Below are 25,162 nucleotides of genomic sequence, written 5' to 3' on the forward strand. Positions count from 1 at the left end.
GTGGGAGACCGTATTTTTGGTTACTTAAATACCAACCAATATGGACTGGCGTCATGATGTAAGAAATTAATGAATAGCAATTCCCAGTTTATAATGAGTTATTTTTAGTATGAATATTAGTATCACTGAATTCATTAAAAAGATAAGAACTTTTAGATTTTGTCTTTTTTTTTTACTCATCTGAGTCTGTCATAAGATGTTCCCAAATGGTGCCATCTCCTCTACACAGTCAGAGACGAGTCAAAGGCTTTTTTATTGTGTTTATTTCTCATCACTTACAAAACCCTAACAGTATCCAGATACTATCTGCACAGCCTCCAGCCGTGTACTTAAACATATGAATATTCTGTCATTAAAATGGTTATGAGTGTGCAGTGACTGAGAATAAACAGCAGGGAGTACAGGCCTGTAATTCTTTATTTGTGATTCTTGGACATTCCGAATTTTTCAGATTTTAGAAAAGAAATACAGTGCAGATATATTAAGTAATCCCCCTTTTGAGGTCCTGGCAACATGCTCTAGTCAAACACATTAATATATCTGCAGCACATCAAATGAGAGTCTCATGAAGTCTCTGGTTGGTGCATGTTAAGTTTTGCTGCCATTTGAGTTGAAAACAAGCTTAAAAAGAAAAGTCTTTGTATTTTCACATTTCAGAATTGCAGATAAGGGGTGTCACCCTGTACCTGGTGACTTTTTCTGAAAGGGATAGGAGGAGTGTGTTGGCCTTTTTATTTTCCTGAAATTGTAAACTATGTTAAAGTCAAATTACATCATTTTTCTTATGTGGTATATCGTGGGACAAAATTTTCACTAATATGTGCATATCCAAAAAAATAGCAAGAAAAAAAATGGTTTTCTTAAACAGAGGGGTTTTCCTTCAGTACAGACAGGAAAAGGCCATGGCGGTTTTGTCATCAATGCCTAAGAACTGTTCCCTAGCTGGTTTTGCTCAGTGGATAGAGTGTTGGTCTGCAGTCTGAAGGGTCCTGGGTTCGATTCCAGCCAAGGGCATGTACCTCAGTTGCAGGCTCAATCCCTGGCCCTGGTTCAGGGCACGGGTGGGAAGCAACCAATCAATGTGTCTCTCTTACATTGATGTTTCTCTCTTTCTCTGTCTCCCCCCCCCCCCCCACTCTCTCTGAAAAGCAATGGAAAAATATCCTCAGGTGAGGATTAAAAAAAAAAAAGAGCTGTAGCCAATCTGTTGCTACTGTCTGTTCCCTGAGAAGGAAAAGCACTGTTTGGAAGGGGCAGAGGTTTGGATCCTATTCAAGGATTTTCCTGAGGATCCCATCCCTCCCACTACATTTTTTTTTTTCATTTAGAACAAATTTAAACTAGTTTTTATTTTGTTTAATATTACCATTTCCCCCATTAGACAACTAAGATTTGTGGGTATGTTTTTTTAACTGTTGAAATGTCTGAAGTTTGCCAAGGCTGCTGTTACTATGTAGAATGCAGAAGAGCAAACTAAAGGGAATCCACTTTCCTTTTAACAGTTTTATGCTAGTATATTTTGGTGAGTTCCTCTAACCTGGGTTGAGGACTTGTAAGGGACAATGGTAGAAGTATTCTACTAAATTAATAGAGAAAATAGTGCATTTTGGCCATTGGTTAAATACTTTCTCATTTTCTGAATTTTTGAGCTAACTGCAGAATTTAGTTTCATAGTTAACAGTTTAAAGTCCTTCTTACAGATGTTATTAAATATTTTGCGTTCTAATGCTTGCTAAAACTGATGGCAAAATCTTCATTTTTAAACTACATCTTATAAAATCTCCTCCTTGCTCAGGAGAACAGGTGTGGTTTTGGTGAGTTGCTTACTTGTGACAAGGAGAGAGAAATTTAATAATTCATTATAAAATCCTCATAGTGGTGGTAAAAAGAGCAGTGAGAGCTATAAACTGGGTAAATTGCTCTCGTTGCAGGAATTTCCAATTAGTCCAAGTATCAAGTATGCACGTATTGAACTCTCAGAATTTCCCTTGAGGCATATTCTGTATAAATCTGGATGATGATAGTACTTTAAACATTTTTGTTGTTGTTGTTAGAACTGCAGTACCAGTCTACATTACAATATTGTCATTTTTCACTTACATTTGGGGACATGGAAGTGTAACAGACTATACTTGATTGCCAAAATATTATTTGGTGATAGTGATTGAAGGGTAGAAAGAGGAAAGATGACACTGATCAGAAAGAAAACTCATTAAATTTAAATAAGTAAGGTAAAGTTGAAATAAAATACATAGAAAATTGCTTTTTTTTTCCCTAATGTGTTGGTAGGCTGAGAAGAGAAATGAGGTATAAGATCCAAGAAGAATATCAAAGGAAAATACTAAATTTTGCACAATAGAGTTAACTGATTTGCTCATATTGTATCTGGTCATAGTGAATTCTAGGTAAGCTGATTAAAAAAAGGTATCCTTAAAATTATTATTATGCATGTTTAAAAAGAAGCAGTGTTTCATATTAACATCAAAACTTTTGCTATCTGGAACTTTGGAAGAATGGGTCAGTTTAGGATGGGAAAATTTTCTGGATAGTAGAGACTATACCTGTTTACATATTATTATTTGTCTGTTTGGCATCAGTTTATTAATGTAGGCATTTTCATTGTGATGCAGTAATAGACGGTTATAGCATAAGATAAAACTTTTTGAGTTTTAGCTCTGCCATTTACTAGCTGTAATTTATTTGGACACATTGCTTCAAATTTCTGTACTTCAGTTCTCCCATTAAGAAATAAGGCTAAAAGTAGTACCAAAACAGGATAAGTATGAGGATTGAAAAGATTGAAGTGCCTGGTATAATGTCTTTGGGGATGCAATAATTTATTATTATTCATATTGCTGTTGCTATCTTATTCTGAGTTACACATTTCTGACTTCTAAAATAGGAGATGTAGTTAAATAGTTAATCTCTGTATATCCTGGAACATCGTGAATGTGCTACGGAACCTATTAGTATAGATGGCATATTTTGTTGCAGAGCTACTGTATAATATATGTTGATAGTTCTCCCATTGGCTGGTTTTGAACAGTGGTGGTTAGCTTGCCTGCACTGTTGCATATCAGTCCCTTTGGGACACTTGTCACCATGTTATTTTAAAATGACTTTTGTCTCAGTGGAATACTTGAAATATATTTGAAGAAAATGCTTTTTAAAACTTTGTATATTGTCATTAGTGCTTAGAATAGCTCTGTTATTAACTTGGGCACAGTGTTTAGGTAACGGGTGATTTTGAAACGAGTTTTATTTTAAGTATGTACTAAGATAAGTTCTCTTAGAAAATATGTATCTATAAGAATATAAGTAATTGTGAGACTCCAAATATTACCCTATTCTCATTCTTCTACACAGAAAGCCAGGATGTGCATATGATGATGATTGTCAGCAAATTTATAATCTTACTGGATTAGAAAGTGTTCTCTTCCACTATTTTGTCCCCAGTGCAGAGAGAAGAACTTCAGCCCACCTTTTTAGAAAGAAGGCTGGATAGGGGATATTAATCAATTGAGTTAGTGTTGAATTGAAGTTAACATGGGTTCTTACTATATAAAAACATCCCGTTTTAGAATAGAGCAAATTGTTCAATTCAGGAGCCACACATTATATTTGTTAAGTTTAGTCTCTTTTATTCTATATCAACTGTTATGCTCTTTTTTCTTCTTTTTATCCCCCTTGCCATTGAATTTTTGGAGAAACTGGTTTATTTGTCTTGTATGTTAAAGCCCACCAATAAAAACTCACCAGTAAGAGTCCTAATTGCTGCAGCAAGGGAATTGTTTGGTGCCTCAAAAGGGGTGTTTAAGAAAGGGTACTTAAAGAGTTTGTGAGACTGGAGGTAGTCATCAGATGGTCTTGGTAGAGATTGGGCAGAATATGTAAACTGGAGAGTTGTGGGAACAGTAAATGGTTCTATCATTAGAACACGTACACTGTAACTCCTTGAGGTATACTTTTTGCTTTAAACAGACTATGTATTTTAGATAAAAGAAAAGTAGTCTTTCCTATTTCCTGAGAAAGTTACCATTCCTAGTGTTTTTCATTTCTTCCTGAAAATCTGAAATCCATCTGGTATTATTTCTCTTCAGCCTGAGGAACTTCCTTTAGCATTTCTTGTAGTGCAGGTCAGCTGGTGATGCAGTCTTAGTTTCTCTTAGTTGTTTTTGTTTTTTTAATCAGCAAATATCTTTATTCCATCTTCATTTTAAGATTATTTTTGCTGGGATTCTAGGTTAACAGTTGTGTGTGTGTGTGTGTGTTTAATATATCCTTATTGATTTCAGAGAGAGGAAGGGAGAGGGGGAGAGAGAGAAACATCAGTGATAAGACAGTCATTGATCGGGTGCCTCCTGCACGCCACCTACAGGGATCGAGCCCGCAACTCCGGACATTTGCCCTGACTGGGAATTGAACCGAGATCTCCAGGATCATAGGTTGATGCTCAACCAATAAGCCCCACCGTCTGGGCAACAGTTTTTTTTATCTTTCAGTATTTTAAAGCTTGTTCTGCTGTCTTCTGTTCTCCTTAGTTTCTGGTGAGAAGTTAGCAGTAATTTCAGTTATTTTCCTGTATGTAATGTCTGTTTGTTTGTTTTATTTTCTTACTGCTCTCAGGATTTCCTCTTTGTCTTTGATTTTCAGCACTTTCACTCGACTAATATCTTACATACACATATCTATATATCTATATATATATTTATGCCTTTCACCAAATTTGAGGAAATTTTGGCTAATTTTTAAATGTTTTTTCTATCCCATTTTTCTGTCTTTTCTTGGACTTTAATTATACATATATCAAACCTTTTGATATTGTTCTACATATCCCTGATACTGTTCATTAAAAATTTTTTGTCATTCTTTTCTTTAGATTGGATAATTTCTATTGATCTTACTTCAAGCTCACTGACTTTATCTACATTTTGCTGTTAAATCTATCCAATGAAATTTTCACTTAATATATTTTTCAGTTCTAGAATTTCAGTTTGGTTCTCCTATATCATTTGTGTTTGTTATTGTTATTTGAGTGTGTATTTTTCTGAAAATTTTTATGTTTTTATTCCTTGCAAGCATGCTTTCCTTTGCATTTTTGAATATGCTTTAAAAATTTTGTGTGCTAATTCCAACATCTGGATCATCTCAGTGTTGGTGTCTTTGATTGTCTTTTTTCTTACTATTAGGCCACAGTTTTCTGATAAGATTTTTTCTTTAATTGTGTCGTGGGCATTGAATTCTATTACATTTGTCTGAGGAGTAGTGATGTTTAGGCAATTAACTTGATTAGACTTCAATTGCAAATTCTCTCATAGACAGCTGTTCACATCTAAGTTCCCTTCTTTGATCCTTAGTAGGGCGGTATTTCATACATGTGTTGGTACAGGACTAGTCAGAGGTTTGGGAGAGTTTATACCCAACTCCCCTGCTCTGGCTCCCTCCCATCTGGGAGTCCCCTAGTGGCACATTAGCCTAACTGCAGGTGCAAATACAGAAGAGGTCTGTGCTTTAGATTGAAATTATATTTTATACATTGATAAGTTTGTAAAGAATCTCATATATATTGCATTTACTAACCTTGATACCGTGATAACCATGGCAGTAGAAACTTTTTTGACTTAGTGATTGTGTACATCCCCATCTATATTAAATGGTAGCAACTCTGTCACTTTATAGTGTCAAAGTTATTTGTATATATGGCCTAATGAAAAGAATATTTAATTGGGTGTCCTCAGTCTAGGTTTCTACTTATGGCCCACCACTAACTATTATAGCTTAGGGCATTAAAATGACTTATCTGACCTTGAGTATTCTTATCTTTAAAAAGGAGAAATTGTACCAGATAATCTGTAACATCATTCCTGGCATTCAAATTAAAATTTTTTCCTAGTTGTATTCAATTATATTGGTACTGAGAACAGTTCTTCCTCTAGGTTCTCTACCTCTTTTAATTTTTTTTTAATTTTAATTTATTTTTGTAACTTTATTGCTATACACCATACTATAAACCATTTAAATATGCAATTCTCATAAACCCTAAACCACTTAGATATGTAATTCCAATAAAATACTTGAATGGCAGTTCTATGTAAACATAACTATCAATTTAGCATTTTTCAAAAATTCCTAAAATTTGTTTAACAGATGGATATTGAAAGACATTTTATTTTATCATTTAATGTTGATGACTAGGTTTATTCTGAACCAAATTCTTAGTTCTCATAAGTGCATACATCTGAAACATTGTGCCTTTGATAGGTCACATTGATTATGTTTTAGCACCTTATATTTCCATGCAGAGTAAATCTCTGAGTGATCATTATTACATAAATATTGGATATTTTATTATTTTATATAGAAACATTGGATATTTTATACTCAGTTTATACAGAGTTTCTTTTATAATTGTTTCCTTTGTTCACTTGTTTGTTTGTTTTTTTTATAATGTCACAGTACTGTTTTATGATGTAGGTATGTCTGTCTCACTGAGAACAAGTTGAACAGTTATCCAACATCAATTGTTAAATTAACTTTTCTTCCTCTCAGTAGAATAAAATATTTTATTGTGCTTAATATTCCTTTTTTTTTATTTGCTCTCTTGTTCTGAATCTTTTCTACTAATATGTGTTGTTTATACATTGTTATGTGGAACTATTTTTAAATTATTGGTTATATTTGTGCCTACTGACTAAGAAAAATAAGGTGATCAAAGTTAACAAAGCTTTCTTTGGTATATTTTATAGGTGACCCTTCCAGAAAGAAAAAGTAAACTGTCAAAGAATTCATACCATTCAGCCCTTGTTATTTGGACCAGCTTAAGGAGTCTAATTTATAGGATCAGCCAGCAACAGAAAATGAAAAGTAGTGTGGCACAGATAAAAGTAAGTGTTTGGAACTTGTAATAAAAAAAAACAAACTTGTAATCAGTTACCTATTCTTTAAACAAAAATGCATTTCTATAATTTAGACATTAGAACCAGACAGTAGAGTGGCATCATACACATAAGTAAATTACATGGTATGTTAGTGTTAAGTGCTCAACTTGTGCTATGAAGAAAAGAAATAGGGTAAGGTTGATCAATAGCATTGGGTGTTGCAGTTTTTAATAGGGAAGGCCCATTGAAAAGGTAGCCATTTGAGCAGAGAATTGAGGGATATGAGGAAGTTAGCCATGCAGGTGTCTGGTGGAAGTGTGTGCCAGGCAGAGGGAACAGCAAGTGCAAACACAGTCTAGTGTGGCTAGAGCAGGCTATGAAAAAGGGACCATAGGAGGCTATGAGGTCAGAGCAGTAATGGGCCAGTAACTCCAACTGCTTTTAGAGCTGTGTCTCTGCTATGGGTGGACTTAGTGGGAGAGCAAACCATTCCACTTTTCAACTGCACAGATCTGTAAGTAGGCATATCACTTCTTTAAAGAAAACCAGTAGACTCTGAGCTCCTTTAACAGCAGGCACTGGGTATAAGTCCAGGTGCATGGTAAGTCCTTAATAAACTGAATTGATAGACTTACAGACTGAGGCAGGCTCTGCTGCCATCATTTCTAAATTCTGTCAACAATGAGAAAAAAACATTCTCCAGCTTGCCTGCTAGGTACACATCCAGCCTGTGCTTACATATCTCCTTTGGCAGGAGGCTTACCATCTCCAAAGCTAGCCCCATCTACCTTCGTAGATTGCTCTGAAATCTCTTTGGGACTTGTACTCATTTGGCCAAAGGCAATTAAACAATTAATTAATTGTGGGCCTGGTAAGTGGCAGATTGTATTAGGAGCTGGGGACATAAGGAAAAATACCTTGTGTGGAATTGACTCCTGACTGAGTCATGTTAGATTGCTCAGATTCAGACTGATACCTTTTATGCAGAGGGAGAAGTGTTTATTCTCTCTCAGAATCTTCTTTCTGCTCCTCTTAGACTATGCTTCTCCACCTTTCCCTCTTGTGTTCCTGATGGGTCCTCTGATAATCCCTTCAGCCTAGAAGTAAGTGTCTTCAGTCAGCATACACTTAGTGGCTTGGACCCCCTAGGCAGTTATCAGTTTAGTCTGCCTCCCTCTCTGTCCTGCTAGCCATAAGCAGGTCCAAGGTAGCTGGGTTGGGCGCCCTACTTCAGGGGAAACTCAGATATTCCCTTGATGTTATGAGGACTCATCTATGAGGTTCAAGAGGCTTGAGCTGAGGATCGCTTGTTTTCCTATTGAGCCTTACTTAGCTTCCTTAGGTAGCTAGAAGCAAGCCCCCTACCTCCTTTAGCCCCTCCTCTCCCTTGCTCTTGAAGACTTGTTCCCTGAGCCCACTGGATGCTCAGAGCCTCTGGACTCAGGCTCCCTGCTTCACTCACCTCCTTGTACTGCTCTCTACATTTTAAGAGACTACAAGTACTGCATGGTGTACCATATTTGTTTTGCTAAATGAACAATTTAGAGAATTTTTAATGGTAATTTTGACAATATGTTTATTTTCAATTACTGCTCTGACTTATAATCTAAAGTCTGATAAAGGAGATTGGGAAATTCCTGTTATTATTTGGATTACTCTTCAAAATGATTTTTCACATAGTGAAATTCTATTTACCTACTAAAGCCCAGTTCAGGTCCCCCTTCCCCGCTGCCATCCCTCAGTACTCTATACCATGGTGATTGCGCCGTGCTCAAGATCTCCTGTTAGCTCTTGCCACGTGTGCCAGTCATCTGTTAACTCGATCATATTGACGAATCCTGATTCACGATTTCAATATTTTTGGTTTCTCCCTCTTTCTCACAACAGATGTTGTGGAGATGTGTTAAAAATCATTAGCACAGAATTGAGGCCATCTCCCTAATGTAATCAAAATAATTGCAGTGCCTTGTAACAGAAAAAGTAGGCTTTGCAGTTTTATTGTCTCTCTTTCTCTCCTTTGTCTTTTCCTCCTCCTCCCTCTCTTCTCTCTCTCAGGAACATGTAGTCTGATGTTTAATTGTGGGACTCTTTAGAACCATCTCTCTCCTACGAGATCATAAATCCCTTGAGAGGTTTTCCTATCTTTTGCACCCTCCACAGTGTCTACCCAGGAAGGGCTATGTCTTGTAAATAAATCATTAGCAAATACTATGTTTGACGGTACCAGGAATTGAATGAATCTTGTGTTCCATATTTGGCTTAAGATCTTGATATCAGGTTTTATGGAAACCTATGTATACATGTTGAACATTTCTACTTCATTGTGTTGCTAAGTGAAATAATTTTAAGACTTACTTTCACATATTAGAACCAGGGTTTTAAGATGGTTGCTTTGAGTGTAAAACTGCAGCCTAACTATGGCTCCTATAAATTATAAATTTGATCACATGCTTATTTATTTACATAGATAAGTTTGGTAGTGTATATTATTTACAAAATTCAGCAGTTAATGAGACTGAGAATTTGCTTGTGATAATGTTAGACTCAAACTTCTTTTGTTAATTAGATAATCATAAAATAAGAGGAAGTTTGAGCAATTGTTTACATTTCTGTGCAGTGTAATTTTCTGTTTTTAAATGTATCTTTTTCCCATTAAAGAGGCAAGCATCTAAGTGTGCAGAACAAGTTACTCATTATTTGATTTATTTTTTCTTAGATTTCAAGATTAAGATACTTTTAAAAACATACTGTTTTTCTTTTCTTAAAGTTAGGTTAATTAAAATTATTTTATTTCTTTAAAGAAGCTTATCATTATGAATATTGACCAGTGGTATAATAAATGTATCTATTTATGGAAATAAACATTTTGGCTTCTTAAATATATTTGGATTTTTAAATTAGGGTATGTTCTCAAACTGGATGGTTCGTATCTCTGTCTCATGTGACATGCTTCTTCAATCTCATGTTATATTGAAGTTATTTGTATGTCTGTTATTTTTCAAAGGATTTGACACAGAAGCTATATCTTTCAAGTCATGTCTTTTAAATCCTTGGAGCCTAATGTAGTGCCATACATATCAGACACTCAAATAATATTTCCTGAAAACAAAAATGAATGCATTTTATAAACATATTAGAGTTGTTCTTTCTAGCCATTTATTTTATCTAGAATCATTAACCTGGACTAAAGTTGTGATTATTATAAACCAAGGGAAATAAGAAGGTAAATACAGTATTAAGACAGGAATAACCACAAAAGTGAGTTCTTGTTAGAAAACCTCTGGCCTTTAGTCATGTTTTTCACCAAAAGAAAGCTTTGATCTTATTTTTCACCAGGCAAAGCCTTTATAAAAATGGTATTCTATAAATTTATAATTTATTATACAGGAATAAAATATCAAATAGGTGGAATTGAAAATTGAGAAATATTTTCATCTACCTTGAAATTTTTTGGTTAAAACATTTTTAAAAAATATTTTGAAGTAATTTTTAAAGCATTTTCAATTTTTTGAGATATATATTTCATCATCTCTGTGTTTTTTAACATAATTTTGTAAGTGCTTCCTCCTTTTTCCCTTTGAAAGCACTCTTCAGCTCATGACAGAAGGGAGAACAACAGTTCATATCAGAGGACCTTCTCTCCAGAAGACAGGTAAACAGTTTTATGTGTTCTGAATTCAGTTTAAATATTTTATAAGTTTAAGAAATTACTTAGCTCTTATGTTCCTAATTTTAGGGTGAACAGCTTCTTTTTGATGGTTTTATAAAAATATTACTTGAGTGCGCTTGAGGACAAATCATTTTGACTGAGTGTTCTAGGTCTTTCTAGTAAATAATTCTAGATTTTAAGTAATTTTTAGGTGAGAGGAAAGAACTTTAATATCTCCAGTACTAAACAGAATGAGTTTGTAAAAGTGGGAAACTGAGTTGAAATTACATTATTGCTGCTTTTGCTGTTACTACTATCCTTTACATTTACAGAGCTTTTTATAGTCTTTAAAATATTTTTTATATATCATAATCATGTTAAGAGCAAAGTTCCAGAAATATTACTATTATATTCATCATGCATTCATATGGGGCTTCAGTTATTTCACTTAGTAAACTATGACCATTAAAGTAATTTGTGAAGGGGAAAGTACCCTCTAAACTTCCTTTCATTTGTCTAATCTCTTTCTCACTACATATGTACTTTCCTCTTCTACTCTGCTGTCTCTTAAAACCTTTGCTTCATGGACAAGTTGTCATGGTTTGCAACTACTTACTATCTTTCATCAGTCACCTACTCTCTATATTTAAAAAAATAATCTCTCTACACACAGAACACACAGTTTTTATGTGTGTATGTATAAATTAATTGTAAATGTGTATATAAAAATAGATTGTTACTATGCATATTTATTGTGGGGGTGTGTATTTAACTTCTCTTTAAGGGTCTCTGATTTTATTGACCTTTAAGATTCAAGTAGCAGATTTTATACTATCCATTCTTGTTTCGTAGTAATTTCAGTCCACTGTCACTGCCATCCAAAAATATAGTTTCAAAAATAATAGCTAGAAAAGTCTTGGAGTGGAATTAAACTGGCCTTTGTAGAGATCAGCTGATGAAATTGGTCTCATTTGTTCAGTGTTTTGATAAAATGAGTAGATACAGACTAAGCAAAAGAAGTAATTTGCAGGATAGTGTTTTTTCATGCTGACTATATACGATATCCAGATATATGTCTTGCTAAGGACAATGTGAATTAGGATGACAAGTTTGGTTAAGTGAATTCCAGCAGTTGCTATGTTGTGCACAAACTGAAAGCATTTATGATCAAGACTGAATGAATGGGCGTCAATAAATGAGCTGTCTGTTAAAAACAGTTTGATGACATTTTTTAGTTGTAGAGTTGCTTTACATTAGCAATGTATGACTTTCCTAAGTATAACATAGCTGTTTTTAACTTTGGCTTCCTTATTTGCTGTGTTAGATATGCAGAACAAGAAAGATCCCCTCGGGATAGAGATTACTTTGATTACAGCAGGTCAGACAATGAGCGTTCAAGAAGAGGCCGTTCTTATGACGGTAGCATGGAGTCACGGTTAGTATTTGAAATTTTAACTATAGAAAAAGTGTATTTGTTTAAATTTTCTTTATGCTTTATAATAAACAATAATAGTTAGCATTAAATGGATGCTCTAACAAGGACTTCATGTGAATTAACTCAATTGCAGCAAGTATATGAATGTAGATACTGTTATGTCTTTTTATACATTTAGGAACTGAGGCTTAGAGAAGTTAAGTCATTTGTTTGTGTTTTAGAAGCATGTTAGTCTCAAATCTGTCTGACTCTGGGGCCAAAGCTCTTACTCATTATACTGCATGAGGAGTTGGCTCATGCGTGTTCTTGAGATTCTTTACTGAGTGAAAGAAAGTCGTGTATATTATATGACATAGAGTGATCTAATTTACTTTCCTGCATAATGGCAAATGGACATTGAAAATGAAGTTACCAATCTGTGGTCTTAATCTAAATATAAATTATTCTTAGTCTTGGAGAACTCGACCACCCACCTTATTAGTCATCTAGTTTCAAAAACTTGTCTACCATGTTTTATTGTCCACTAATTTCCATGTCCTTTTTGATGTCTCTGTCATTATCCACTCCATGACTACCAAGACTGTACCCCTACTAGAATTTTGATCAAATATGTCTGCAATTTGGAGTTTAAATGCATTATTTGTTATCTGCAATCAAAAGTTCCTTCTCACTGCTTACTTTCTAATATATACATAGTCCTAAAATGTCAGATTAAATATACCTCCAAAAGCCAGGCTCATCTGTCACCTTAATGGCACCTTAAGAAGAGCAACCACTACCACCATATTTAGTGAGCTAGGCTTTTTAAATATTGTCTCAAATACAAACTAGATACAGTTTTTCACAGTTTACAAATGAGAATTGGGTTTGAAGTGATTGAGTAACTTACCTGAAGTTGTAGTTATCTATCTGGTAGGTGATGAAACTAGGATTGAAACTCAATCCTGACTCTAAAGCTCATGATTTTTCTATCAGCCCTCACTATTACTTCACTGTAAGTCTGTGTTTTGTCCATTGTATATACATAAAGTCTCATTTGATCCACACAGTCACACTGTGAAGTAAGCAGTCTGTGCATTATGTAGAATATAAAAGCTAACAGTCCAAAAGCATTTGAAGAGAAATATTTCTATTTGGACTCAAAGAAGACTGTCTTGCTCATGTACTCTAAAGGAACAAGGACTGTAATTGTAAGGACACGATTTTATCACCAGTTAGTTTTATTTGGTGGTTCTCAGAAGAATCATAAGGAACGTCAGTAAATCCCTGCTGTAGCTGCTCTCTTGGAACATGTTACATTCATAACAAGAAGCAATTCAATTGCAAATCTGCCTGGATTTCAGAGCATCTGCCTTTGTGACTAATGGAGGTTTCTATACTTCAGTTTCAAAACATGACTTGCTTTCTCTGTCTGTAGGTTGTGTTGTTGTATATTAAGACAGACCATCTCAGTATGCCCTCTAGATTTAGGTAAAATTTATTCAGCGGTTTCCTGGTAGTGCAGTACTTGCATTAATATAGATAATAGCCCGACCGGGCGTGGCTCAGCGGTTGAGCGTCGACCTGGGATCCAGGCAATCAGGGTTCGATTCCCGGTCAGGGCACATGCCCAGTTGTGGGCTTGATCAATGACTCTCTCATCATTGATGTTTCTGTCTCTCTCTCTGTCTCCTTTCCTCTCTCTGAAATCAATAAAGATATATTTAAAATATATATATATATATAGATAATATGAAACAGTTTTTATTTACTGTATTCATATAATCACGGTTGCACAAAGCATGAGCAGAATGATCTGAGTTTCCAAAGCAGTATATTTATGTGTAAAAAATAGCAAAGTGGACAAAGTTAGCAAAAGGCAAGAATGGCTAGAAAATGGTTGATTTTCTTAAAAATAGTTTCAAATAAACAGAACCTTCTGATAATCTGAGGCTCTTAACAAAAATACCAGTTGTATCAAGAAACAATTTCAAATATATAGTCTTACTCCTAAATTGTCATTATTGATGATAAACTGTGGTTTCTCCTTTATCATGTATATCACAGGCCAGTTTGTCTTCTTAAAACACTATTTTCATGTCACTATCCCACTCAGAAACTATTAATGATTTCTTAAAGTGTGTTGCTTTTAAGATTTCAGTCTGACTTGAACTACCATTATACATGATTCTTTATCATTTCCTGACTGGTCTTTTCATTCTGGCCTGAGCACCCTTACTCAGTTTTTCAGTAGTTACTCCACCTTCTACTATTTGCAGAAAGCCATTCTCCCTTCCTTCTCCCTCCTCCCCTTCTTACCCTCAATATAAATTCTGTCAAGCCTTGAAGACCTAATTTAAGTTACATTTTTTTCTGTGAAGCACTTTCTCACCATTCTACACCACTTTTCCTTGTCTGAACTTATGGGACTCACTTATGGTCTCATTCATTTGATATGAAGAAATATGTTTAAGAATGTATTTTATATTATCTTTTTTTCCATTTTCAAAAATTTAATGTTACAGAAGTAGGGACCGAGAGAAACGCAGAGAAAGAGAAAGAGAAAGAGATGTGGATCGGAAAAGGTCCAGGAAATCGTCATCTCCTGGGAGAAGAAGCCCAGACCCATCGGTAACCCAGAGTTCCTCAGCTCAGGATGAACCTACTGCAAAGAAGAAGAAAGATGAGCTGGACCCTCTCCTTACTCGTACTGGTGGAGCATACATTCCTCCTGCAAAGCTCAGGATGATGCAAGAACAGATTACAGATAAAAACAGGCATGTTGATATCACTAAGAATACAAGGCAATGATATCCTCATTGGAAAAAACAACAACTATGGTCTAATTAACCTTGGCTGTTGAGAATGTACATTAACCTTGGCTGTTGAGAATGTACATTAGTCCACGATGATAGAGCTCTCAGATTAGACTTCTTTCCTTCTTTACTCTGTAAGCTCCATTGGAGCTCTGCATGCTATTTACACTGACATTAGCTCATGACTTCTTTATTTCTTTGCATGTATGAATTTAAAAATTTGAGGAAATATTGCTTAGCTGTTTTACATTATTTCTTTCATAGTTGCATGCTTACCTATTGCTACTATCTATTTTTCCTGGATAATCAAGAATATTGATATTTTTGACCTAAAATGAATCTCTTTGGTTTTCCCAAACCAGGAGTTGGCACACTTTTTCTGGAAAAGGCCAGATAGTAAATATTTAAGGCTTTGTCTGTTATTCTGTCTTTGTTGTAGCTACTTGACTCTCAGGAATACAGCCATAGACAATATGTAAATAGATGAGTAGCTTTGTTCCAATAAAGCTTTATTTACAAAAACAGGTTGTAGGCGGCATTTGGCTCATGGGTGTAATTTCCCAACCCCTGTACTAATCCATAGAACTAAATCAACAATTTTCTCTTTCCCCTCCTTTTCTTAAACCGTAACATCTTAGACTATAATGTTTTGCTACACTAAGGCAAACATTCAAAATTCATAGATGAATATTCACACTCAAAATACCTTTCCTTCCCTTTTTAAAATAATTGGGATGTTGAGGAGCTATATAGGAAAGTGTAGCTAAGTTTTCAGACCTTTTTCTGTAGTGGAATGAGATAATACCTAGAAAAAGTATGGTCCAAGATTGAAATGGTCACTCAGTTATCAGGTAGTTTGTAAAAAGATTCGGTTAGAAGGTAGCTATACTTGAAGAAAAACAGATTCTGGGTGAGCCAAGAGTGTTCCTACATCTTTTGTGGGTATTTTAATGGCAACTTGAAAGTACTTGAGAACCTTATATAAATGAAATCTAAATGTGTTTCTTAAGAATGAGCTTGAAGTAGAAAGGTCAGTTATGTAAAAGAAAATGTAGAGACTTGAAATAAATTAAAATTAAAAAATTTATGTGCTAGAAAGGGATATTAGATGACATTAAATTTAAAACTGATAAGTATGTTTCTCTTTATGTGCCATATTCCAACACTTGGTAGTGATGCTTGGAAGGTTATGTTGAGAAGGGATTTGGAGATGGCTTCTGTGGCTTGTGGGAGCTTCGTGATCATGTAGGCATTTAGCTCTTGTAGAAGGCAGTAGTGGCAGCATTAGTGAGAAGTATTTACTGTCTCTAGTCCAGCCCAAAGCAATACTAATTGTAAAAAACCAGAAACATTGCTGTTAATCCAAGTCTTTCTTATGAATAAAGTTGGCAGAGTCAGCAGTATATAAAATTTTAAGTACATTCCTGGAAGATCATTTTATATACAGTCGAAGTCTGTTTATAGGTTGTAAAGGGAACAAAGAGAAATGGAAATTTCTAAAAGAAATCTATCGCCTTTGCTTTTAGTAGGTACTTAATCGGGTCAATTGTAGGCTTCATAATTAGGAAGTATAGTTTTACTTGATATAGTCTTTTGATCAAAGTTTAATAGAAGTGGTGATTATCAGTAATATTTTTATTGATCAGGTTAGTTATTAAGTCATAGATTTTATTTCTTTAGAGGTAGTAGCATACCAAAAGGTTGATATTGGAGAGCAGTGGCAGTTAAAAAAGAGTGTATCTGTCTAGCATTCAGCTGGTATAGCTGTGGGATTACCGCATAAATGTAGAGACGTTCTTTAAAATATTTAGAACAGTCGTTCAGCCCCATGATTTCATATGACTTTCCCTTTTCCTATAATTATTATTTCTTTATAGTTTAAAACATTCATTTTAAAAATAAAGGAACTAAATACTTTTTATGTTCTTATTATAACCTCTTGTTATTGTGATTATTGACTAAATTTTAATCTTTATTAAAATCTATATTTTTTAGCTTAGCATACCAGAGGATGAGCTGGGAAGCCCTAAAGAAGTCAATCAATGGTCTTATCAACAAAGTCAACATTTCTAATATAGGTATTATTATTCAAGAACTCCTTCAAGAAAATATAGTTAGAGGAAGGTAAGTATCAGCTGTTTTATTTGCAATATTTCATAACAGTTTTTCAAAGGAACATAATACCTACATGAACAATAATTATTCATTTATTATGCTACTTTATTTCAAAGGTAGTTGAGAATATTTAAAATGCAGGTTTTGGGCCCGGCCGGGCATGGCTCAGCGGTTGAGCGTCGGCCTAGGATCCAGGCGATCGAGGTTCAATTCCCGGTCAGGGCACGTGCCTGGTTGCGGGCTCGATCAGTGACTCTCTCATCATTGATGTTTCTGTCTCTCTCTCTCCCTCTCCTTTCCTCTCTCTGAAATTAAAGATATATTTAAAAAAAATAAAATGCAGGTTTTTAAAAAAATGTAAACTATTAATAAATAACCTGTTTTTCACTATTAAAGGCTGTATGGAGATTTTGCTTTTTGAGAAGTTTTGATGTGATACAATGATTTTTGCAGACGTTTACTGACTGAATACTTCCAATAATTTAAACTCATGAGGAATAATGAATATCGTGTGTGGGGGGTGTGTATGTGTGTTTATGCTTCCTCACACCAGTTTAATTTCTAATGAAAGCAAAGAAATGAGGAAGATCAATAATAAGTTTTAGAAAAGCAGAAGAGAATGTCTTAGCATTTTAAGTAGTTGGTGATGTTTAAAAGGGTCAGGAAACAGAGATACCCTATATTCATTCAATTTATTGTTTTAAAATCATTTCACATGACCCTGGTTCCTTATGTCAAAAAACACTGGGGATATAAAGTAAGGTATAGCATGTTGTGGGGATATAGAAAGGTGACCTAGAGGCAGCCACTATTCTTAAAGGTGGGTAGAGCTCTTTTATTTTACTCAGAAAGAAGCAGACTCAGAGAAGTTTTGGGGTTGCTTAAGATCTTACCATTTACTGAGTTCTCTTTTCTCACTTTCTACTCTAGTGATTCAGTTGTCATACATAAACCTGATAACTGTTAAGAGAGTGTTTTCCTTCCTTTTGGCAATCTAATAACTATTTGTCATTATATTGCTAAAAATAACTGTTTAGCCCACTTTGCATCTCTCTCCTTATCAAATGCATACAGAAACATTGCTTATTTTAAAATGAGTTAAAGTAGAACCTTTTGTTTTGCTCTCATTGTTTCAGCATTATTCTTGCACTGCTTTGTGTTTTTATCTTTCATATGAGTATTCCAGGTCTTCATTTTTATTTTACTGAAAATAGGCTTAAAGATGGGAACCACCCAGATTTATCTTTAATCACATAATTCTATATAAAATAATGGACCAGTAGTGGAAATCTTATGTTGTCTAAATTTATACTTTTGAAGCAGGTCTTTCACTATTTTGAAAATGTTAAATTATTTCTAAGAAGTTTAAAAAACTCAAGTTTATGACTAGATATAACAAACAGAAACTGGAAAAGAGGAATTATATTTTGAGAGAAAAATTTTTGAAGAAAAAATTGTAGTAAAATCTGTCTGTTGTATAAAAGCACAAATTGCAGTTTATTTTCTCAAAAGCAGTTTTTATTTATTAGAAAGATAAACTCTTCCCCTAGATAAAGTCGTATAAATTTAGTCCTGATTTAGCATTTGTGATTATTTACAGGGGAGTAATATTACTGGATTTTAAATGAGGTTTTTATTCTTCTAATTAAAATGGTGATTATCATTGATACTTTTTTTAAACAGAGGCCTGCTGTCCAGATCTGTTTTGCAAGCACAGAGTGCTTCTCCAATCTTCACCCACGTTTATGCAGCATTAGTGGCAATCATCAACTCAAAGTTTCCACAAATTGGAGAATTAATCCTTAAGAGGTTAATACTTAATTTTCGAAAAGGCTACCGAAGAAATGATAAGGTATATATGATGGGCTTGTAAGACAACTGCCACATAAGGGCAGACTAATAAGCAGTATCAACAGTAGTGAGCAGTGTTGATTTCTACATAGGAATTCTTTTTTAAAACTGCATATTTCATGAGAACTTTTTTTGTTCTATTAAATATCCCTGGCCACTAATGGTGAGCCACAGAAATGATGGCTGAAGCTGTAGAATTGTAACTGTTTTGCCAGAAATGGCACTCTCTCACCTGTATTAGTTCTTTTAACTTTAATATAAAATTATCCTGTGTATTACATATTTTAAATAGTGTGTAAACTATAGATTCTATAGATAAATGAAACTGGTTTTAGTTTATAGATTAACTTTTTCTCTACCTTCACTTTTTAGCAACTTTGTCTGACTGCTTCAAAATTTGTGGCACATCTTATTAACCAAAATGTGGTAAGTAATTATCTTCAAAACTTGGTGCCTTTTAGTGACATTATATCACACAGGTTTGATGTGCTCCAGTGACACATCTCTGTTTTTGTTTTTGATTTTGATTTTATAGTCCTTGGGAATAGAATTTTGGATAATATTTTAAAACTGTAATAAATATCTTTAATATTCTTTAATATGAAGAAGAACCAGACATTGTTTTATCAAAACGATCTCTTCATTTTGTTAACTACAAATCATTTTTTCAGAGAAAGTAATTGAATTCAGAGAAAGCAATAAAGTTGGTATCTCCTCCACTCTTTTTCCCTGTGCATGGTGTTCATGAGAACCTAATAATATCTGATTAAAAAACCAAAAAAAACCCTAGTCCCTGCAGCTATGTAGTATATGTAGTCATATGTTCATAGACTCAGTTTATAAAATATGGTAGGTTAAATAGTTGTAATCAGTTTTAAATACAAATAATTTTATACATTTATTCAGCTTTTGTGTTTATTTTGTATTCAACCACTGTTTGAGAGTTTTTGACTCACTCCTGTTTCAACTTGAAGATAGTAAAATTGCTCTTGTTCACATTCAAATGTTTCTTTCAATATATATTATCATGTTTAATATTTAGAAGAAAAATGTTGAAGTCACACTGCATCTTAATTCTCTAACATTAAATGTTATTTTAATTCTTTTCTATGTGAAATTCTTTTCAGTGTTTACTCTTAGAAACCTTAGATTTATATCTAATTGGCTATATTATAACAATGAAAACTTGCTTAAGACTATGAAAACTTCAGGTCTTTATCAGCATAGCTGTATGTTTCAGTTTTATAATATATATTTTACTCTTTTTTTTTAATGTATCTTCATTGATTTCAAAGAGAGGAAAGGAGAGGGAGAGACAGACAGAAATGACAGACAGATGAGAGAGTCATTGGAGATTGAGCCCGCAGCCCGGGCATGTGCCCTGACCAGGAATTGAACCTCGATCTCCTGGATCCTAGGTCAATGCTCAACTGCTGAGCCACGCCCGGCCAGGCTATTTTACTTATATTGGAGATATTTTTGACATTACTACAAATAGTTAAAATGATAAATATTTTAGATCTTCCCAACTGTGATACAGGGTAATATTTTCTTGTCACTTATAACACTGTTTGCCCCTTACCCCCCAAAAAATAGTATGCATTTTTTATCTTGTGCTCAACATAAAAAAGTTAACTTCTTGAGTTGAGATTTAGACTTTTCCCTCCCATCTTAAATAAGTGTCTGACTTCAGAAAGGCTTGTGTATGGTGTTTTGTAACTTGATTCCTAGTTCTTTTTCTTTCACAGCAAAGCTTCCCAATAGAATTTTATTCCCACTCGATCTGGCATTGTTTATAAGTGTTAATTTTTTAATATGGCCAGTGTAAATAATTTGATTTAGTTAAAAAAAAAAAAGTTTAAAACTGTCATTGTGTACCGGAAACTTAGATATTTTCTGATAAAATAATTATTTCTGTAATTTAAGAACTATTTTCTATTTAACAGTTGCTGATAGAATGAATTGGAAAATGGTTATAAAGATTTGTGGTTATGGAGAATATGCTTCATATAGTGACTATGAAAATATCTCAGATTAAAATTAAGTCATGATTTTTAACTTATATTAAAATTTAGTCATGATTTTTAACTTATATTTTGAGGTTATTTATTGCATTTCCTGTAGATAATGTGTGTGTTTTTTTATGTAATGTATAAGAAGAATATTTCTTATGGAAATAAGCCAGATAGTTTTATCCAGTGTCAAAAATTTAGATTTTTTGAACAGTCATTTGGAAATTCTTAACAGATGCATAATGAAAGTGAAAGAATAGTTGTATCTCATATTTGAAGTATTTTTATATACATTATAAAACTTTACTAATCATATATACAATATTAACACTGCAAAAACCAGATTTACTAACTTTTAAAAATACTGTCAGTACTAGGTTTATATCTGTAAAAGCATTTTCTCTGTCCCCTATGTCTTTATTCTGTTTAAGGCACATGAAGTTTTATGCTTAGAGATGCTCACTTTGCTCTTGGAAAGACCAACAGATGACAGTGTTGAAGTAGCTATTGGTTTTCTCAAGGAATGTGGCCTCAAATTAACACAGGTGTCACCAAGAGGTATCAATGGTAAGTGTATATCCTGGTTTTGACACTGAGCTTTTGTTTGAGTAGTACAACATTTAGTGCTTACTTTATTGTCTTTTATTTCTGTTTAACTTTAGCTATATTTGAACGCCTTCGAAACATTCTTCATGAATCTGAAATTGACAAAAGAGTTCAGTACATGATTGAAGTGATGTTTGCTGTAAGAAAAGATGGATTCAAGGACCACCCTGTTATCTTAGAAGGACTTGACTTAGTGGAAGAAGATGATCAGTTCACCCATATGCTTCCTCTGGAAGATGACTATAATCCAGAAGATGTTCTTAGTAAGTCAGTGAGTGATGGTTGGGAAGTGGGGCACCAACAAATGTAAGCACAGAAAATAAATACTTAAACTTTTATTTTTTTAAGATGTTTTCAAGATGGATCCTAATTTTATGGAGAATGAAGAGAAGTACAAAGCTATTAAGAAGGGTATGTAGAATTTTATTAAATAATTTATTTTGGTTAAGTGGAAGCAATGTTTGTACTTCCAATACTCATAGAAAGGTATAGATCACTGACTGCACCTAATGAAGTCTGCTCTTATTGAAACTATTCTCTTCACTGCTTTTGCATGCATTATTTTCCACCCTAGTGCTTGCTCATGGTATTACTTCATTCTAAATCATTTATATAATTTTTCCTCTCCTCTTTCCCTGTGTTTCAGTTTTGTAACTTTTAAGTTTTATCCCTCGTAAGAAATATTCATGTATTACTAGTGGACTTGATTTGACTTTACTACCGCCTAAGAATTACTAATTTAAATGACATCCAATTTAATATTCAATTAAGTGCTATACTTCATTATTTCATGAGAGCAGGCTAATAGCCTTCTGATAATATCAATCACAGTGTTTGGGTATCAACGCTTAATAGATAGATAATTATTGTTTGTTCATCATTAACATATTGTAAGCATTAACTTTGAACAGACTTTGGTTTGTATTTTGTCTTTGCCATTGCTAGCTAAGTGACCTGGAAGAAGTTATTTGTCTGATGTAAGAGTAAATTTTCCTTGTTTGTGTAAAGATAAATAAAATACAGTGCTTTGTGTTGCCACAGAGCAAGTATTTAGATAATGATACTATTTTTTTTCACATTTCTGTCATCTTTTTTTCTAAAGCTAATATTCAGGGCTACTTATATAACTATATTTATATAATACTTATATCACATACTTAAATATTATAGTTATATGATAACTTTATGGATTTATTTTCCTGAATTGTGATTTTACCTGAGAAGTACTTACTCCTCTGAAAGCTCCTAGGAAAAGAGAGCAGAGACCTAGAACTCTGTCACTGCCTGCACTCTATACTTTAGTCATTCTTAAAAGTGGCGTGTTAAAGTGGAAAGTAAAGGTGTAAGATGCTTTTTATTTCTATATATTATCCTAAAAATCTAGTACACTGAATTGGCTTCTCCTCTTAGATGCTGATTTCCTTGGGGAGTTTCAGTGCAACCGCCAGAAACTAAATATTTTTCCAAACATGGAGAACTCCTTAGACCCATTTTCTTTTTTTCTTCTGAACTTCTTTTTCTAGTCTTCCTAAAACATGCTAAATGGTTTTATTTATTATTTATTATACCTCGTATGATTTTTTTTTAAACTGGGAATTCCCCACCCTTTTCTTTAGGGTTTAGGCATTTGGCCAACGCTAGGAAAGAAGCACTTTTCTTGAGTATGGCTCTTCTTAAACTCTTTGGTCTCAAGATCCCTTTCTACTCTTGAAAATTATTGAGGAAAAAGAGCTTTTGTTTATATGGGTTATAGTGATAAACATTTATTAGAAATTAAAACTGAGAATGTAAAAAATGTTAAAATAACAGCATTCAACCTAGTGCATGTTGACATGTCACATACTTCTATGAAAATTACTTTACACAACAAAGAAATTTATGAAGAATGACATGTTTTTGTATTTTGTTCAGTTTAATGTCTGGCTTAATAGGAAACAGTTGGATTCTCATATTGTTTCTGATTTCAATCTGTTGCAATAGGTTGTTTTGACGGGTATACGAAAAAAATTTTAGCCTCACACAGATATGTAGCTCAAAAAGAAAAGAGTATTTTAATAATGGTTTCAGATAATTGTATATATTCCTCCTTAACACTATGCCAGTATTTAATAGCTAGTAGTTTCTTAAAGATAAATTACAATGTAAAACCTCAAACAATATGCATGAATTTTCATATGCTGTTAAATTAAAACCATTTGGCTTGTCCATCTGAATGAATATTTTATCGGTGCATGATTTTGTAACATGCTGCATTGGTCATTTGGAAAATACCAGTTCACTGAGTTATGCCCATTTTCCAAGTATTAATACGTTAGCATTATCAAAATTAAATTAACAAGTTAATATAAAATCAAGAAATCACATTTATTAATACTATCACCTGTCTTGTCAGAAAAATCTAAGTATTGGGAAACTGTCAAGCTCCCAGGGATGGATACAAGTTTTCCAAAGTTCTAATTTCCTCCTGAAAACTCTAATTTTATCATAGTAGCAAACAGTTATTTTCCTTGAAGTGACAGTATCACTTTGTTTATATTTGAGTAAATGTGTGCCAAATTCCTAACAACTCTAGGTTGTGAACCATTGTTTGAAGTAAAAATGAAAAAAGCTGATTCATCTTGCAACTCAAATGATCATATAAGTACTTTTCCTTGAGATAACCATCATCTTACATCTGTCTTTAACAGCAGCCCTATGTGTGAACTTTGTGTTTTGTTACTCAGAGTATTATAAAGGCCTCTATCCAAAGTCTGAGATTTAGTAAAGTCAGTAATTTTCTACTACTTTTTCAAGGACATTCTTAAGTGAACCTGAAACTGGCTTTTTCCTTCCTGCTGGAGTGTGGAGGCAGCAGAGCACCGCTGCCCCTGCAGTTGGATGCTTTGACTTGTGCTCATGCTGCAGCAGGTTAACCCCCATTGCTTTTGGACCGTCATTGCAGATGTCAGCACAGTGAGAGGAGGGTAATGTCTTGGTATTACTATGAAAATAGTTTTAACCCCACGGACCACCCACCCCGGGACTCACAGACCGTGCTTTGAAACCACTGCTTTATCCAGTTAATGAAATTCAGTTGTCATTGCCTAAGCAATTTCAGTAAATAGATTCTAAAGTGAACAGATGAGACGATGATGTAAACAACTAGACAATTCATTTGACCTTCATTCTTTCATAAAATATTCTTCTAGAGCTGGCATAAAAAAACGGTCGCAGCAGGAAGTGGGCACAGCTTTAGTAATTAGCACCTTAGAGTGACTCAGGTGTACTTGTGTTTTAGGTCTTACAGCATTTGGGAAAACAGCAGGAGTGCCTGTCTTCCTCCTATTGAATACTAAATAGTTTCCTCTTTTAAAAGTCTGTATAAACCATGTTATATAATAATAAACTAGACACTTCAGATTATTTCTAACATTTGTTAGAAATAGTCTTGAGGATATTTGTATGTCTGCTAAGGGCTGAATGACAGCTCTATGTGTTTTTAAAATGATTTATTCTTCATAGTATGAAGTTCTCTGCTAACATTCAATATTATATGTGGCTCCTGAGTTATACTGCTTAGTAAATAGAAAGACATTAGAAATTTCCTAAAAGTGAATTGGCCCCAAAACTTTTATTAAAAATTCTCTGATCATAATAGAAATGAAAAAACTGAAGTGTTGGCCAGATTTGTAAAATCTTCTATCAGGCTAATAGAGCACACACTGTTGGATAAAATATAATTTTAGTTTTTGTTATTTGTGTATTATTAATGTGATGACTGGCCTTATAAAGTCTTATTTACATCACTATTTTCATCCAGTTCTGAGTGTGGGTTTTAAGTA

At 33.8% G+C, this 25,162-nt stretch overlaps 1 protein-coding gene across 3 annotated transcripts in view; it reads left to right on the forward strand.

The window, feature by feature from the left end:
• Positions 1-25,162, forward strand: part of CWC22 (CWC22 spliceosome associated protein) — a 48,364-nt gene that overhangs the window by 5,522 nt on the left and 17,680 nt on the right. For 2 of the 3 annotated variants that reach the window (XM_016211096.2, XM_087819737.1), the window contains exons 2-11: positions 6,747-6,884; positions 10,463-10,530; positions 11,852-11,962; positions 14,467-14,718; positions 16,753-16,881; positions 18,556-18,724; positions 19,096-19,149; positions 21,167-21,302; positions 21,398-21,604; positions 21,690-21,752. In XM_016211096.2, coding sequence (XP_016066582.2) covers positions 6,858-6,884; positions 10,463-10,530; positions 11,852-11,962; positions 14,467-14,718; positions 16,753-16,881; positions 18,556-18,724; positions 19,096-19,149; positions 21,167-21,302; positions 21,398-21,604; positions 21,690-21,752 — 1,216 coding nt within the window. In that variant the 5' untranslated portion in view covers positions 6,747-6,857. Of the gene's footprint in view, positions 1-4,378; positions 4,548-6,746; positions 6,885-10,462; positions 10,531-11,851; positions 11,963-14,466; positions 14,719-16,752; positions 16,882-18,555; positions 18,725-19,095; positions 19,150-21,166; positions 21,303-21,397; positions 21,605-21,689; positions 21,753-25,162 lie in introns of all 3 variants that reach the window. The other variant, XM_087819736.1, reaches the window with a different exon arrangement.

This window comes from Miniopterus natalensis, chromosome 8 (genome assembly GCF_054644295.1).
Source record: "Miniopterus natalensis isolate mMinNat1 chromosome 8, mMinNat1.hap1, whole genome shotgun sequence".
Classification (NCBI taxonomy): domain Eukaryota; kingdom Metazoa; phylum Chordata; class Mammalia; order Chiroptera; family Miniopteridae; genus Miniopterus; species Miniopterus natalensis.